The sequence below is a fragment of the Otolemur garnettii genome, unplaced genomic scaffold (assembly GCF_000181295.1).
Source record: "Otolemur garnettii isolate 467f Iridium unplaced genomic scaffold, OtoGar3 scaffold00264, whole genome shotgun sequence".
NCBI lineage: Eukaryota > Metazoa > Chordata > Mammalia > Primates > Galagidae > Otolemur > Otolemur garnettii.
Genome location: NW_003852659.1, coordinates 1,034,636 through 1,036,202, shown reverse-complemented (window position 1 = coordinate 1,036,202; position 1,567 = coordinate 1,034,636). Strand labels below are relative to the sequence as shown.

The following is a 1,567-nucleotide window of genomic DNA, read 5'->3' as shown; positions in this document are numbered from 1 at the left end:
AAGAAGAAAAAGAAGCCCATCGCTGCTAGAACCAAGTTCCAACACTGTTGAGTAAAGATCCCTCTTATCTCTGCTTGGACTTGAGAGCTGGCTCAGCCATTCTGTGATCTTGTGCTGGTTGATTTCCCAACCCAACCCAAGAAAACGTGTATTCACTTTCACTCAACATTTCCCTCTTTCCAGGACTCTGATGGAGAAGACTCAGAGGCAGTGACATACATAGAGGTGGATCATCATATTTTCCAGAAAAAAATTACTCCCTCTTCCCAGAGGCCCAAGAAACGCAGATACCAGTGTGTACATGGACCTTGCTAAGCCTAGATCAAGAATTATCTCCTGACCCAAGAGCACACACAGAAAGACTTCGAGGCTTTCCTTTCTCAAACCCAGCTCGCTAGCTCCAAGGTGACAGTAGCTGGAATCTGATGACACACATCTTTATCTTCAGGGCCAATCTTGCTCAACACAACAGGAATCTGAACATGGCTCTCACCTGCTGACAAATTTCTGTGGTCCCCATGTCTTACTGGAGAGAAAACAAACTTCTCTGCTTAGCTCACAATTCTCTATGTCACTCAGCCCTTGCCAATCTCTACCACCCAAGTAGCTGTGTCCTCTGGTCCTGCTTGAAGTTATCCACACTCAGTAACTCAGAGGTTATATATGCAAGGCGCTCACTCTTCACACTTGACTTAAACACCTGCTAGTAGTCTATTTTCCCTGAGTCCTTTTCCTGAGTCTTCTGTCACCAGGTACATTTCTCTATTTTTTAATTATTTCAGTATAGACCTCTCCTCTTCATAGGAACAGTTTCTTACTTCTTGGTTTAGATGAGCTGCCTCTTTTTTGCCTACAGTTTTTATGTGTTACCATTACTATGTACATATAACTCCACATGTTCTCCATTGGCTCTTCCTTCCAAGACCCTTCTGTGAAGAGGAGGGACAATGGCTGTGTGGGGTTCACTGTGTTAGGACCCAGAGGGGGTGTGCAGAAACCTCCCCTGCCCCTTTTTTCTCACATGGCCCAGATAGCGGCTTGGCACTGTAGTTTGTGAAGAGAGAGATTCTTCTCTAGCACTGTGCTTTTATTTTTCCACTGTTGTTTTCATTTATCTTTTAGGAATATACATAAAATCTACTTTTCTGCTCAGTCCATCCCCTTGCACCTGCAGGAGGTCTCTCCAGCTTTGCTCACTGTTTTGTGTTACCATGTTCATTTACCCATAGGAGATAGAATCAGTCTTAGGTAGTAGCCCCATATCCTCGGGGACACATTCCAAGCCCCCCGTTGGAACCACATATTAATACTATACACTATACACTACGCATATCTTATTTAAGAGTTTCTTTTTCCATTCATATAATTTTACACACATAAGATTTATTCTTACTGTAGATCTTAGAAAACTCAACGTATCATTTTTTTTCTTTCCTTATTGAGAGCTTTTCACTTAAAGAAAGCACTTGGAGAAAGATCACCCATATCGTCTGTCTGACAAGGGTACAAGTGAATTTTTCCAGAACTAGAGTATAAATGTTTTAACACAATAACTAAGTAAATGACA

General features: G+C 42.1%; 1 protein-coding gene across 1 annotated transcript in view; it reads left to right on the top strand.

Annotated features, from left to right (window-relative positions):
* The window catches only part of LOC100944166 (putative killer cell immunoglobulin-like receptor like protein KIR3DP1), a 15,677-nt gene extending 15,337 nt beyond the window's left edge, over positions 1-340 (top strand). The window contains 2 exon segments of the mRNA XM_023508699.1: positions 184-281; positions 283-340. Coding sequence (XP_023364467.1) covers positions 184-281; positions 283-340 — 156 coding nt within the window.
* The last annotated feature ends 1,227 nt before the right edge of the window (positions 341-1,567 follow it).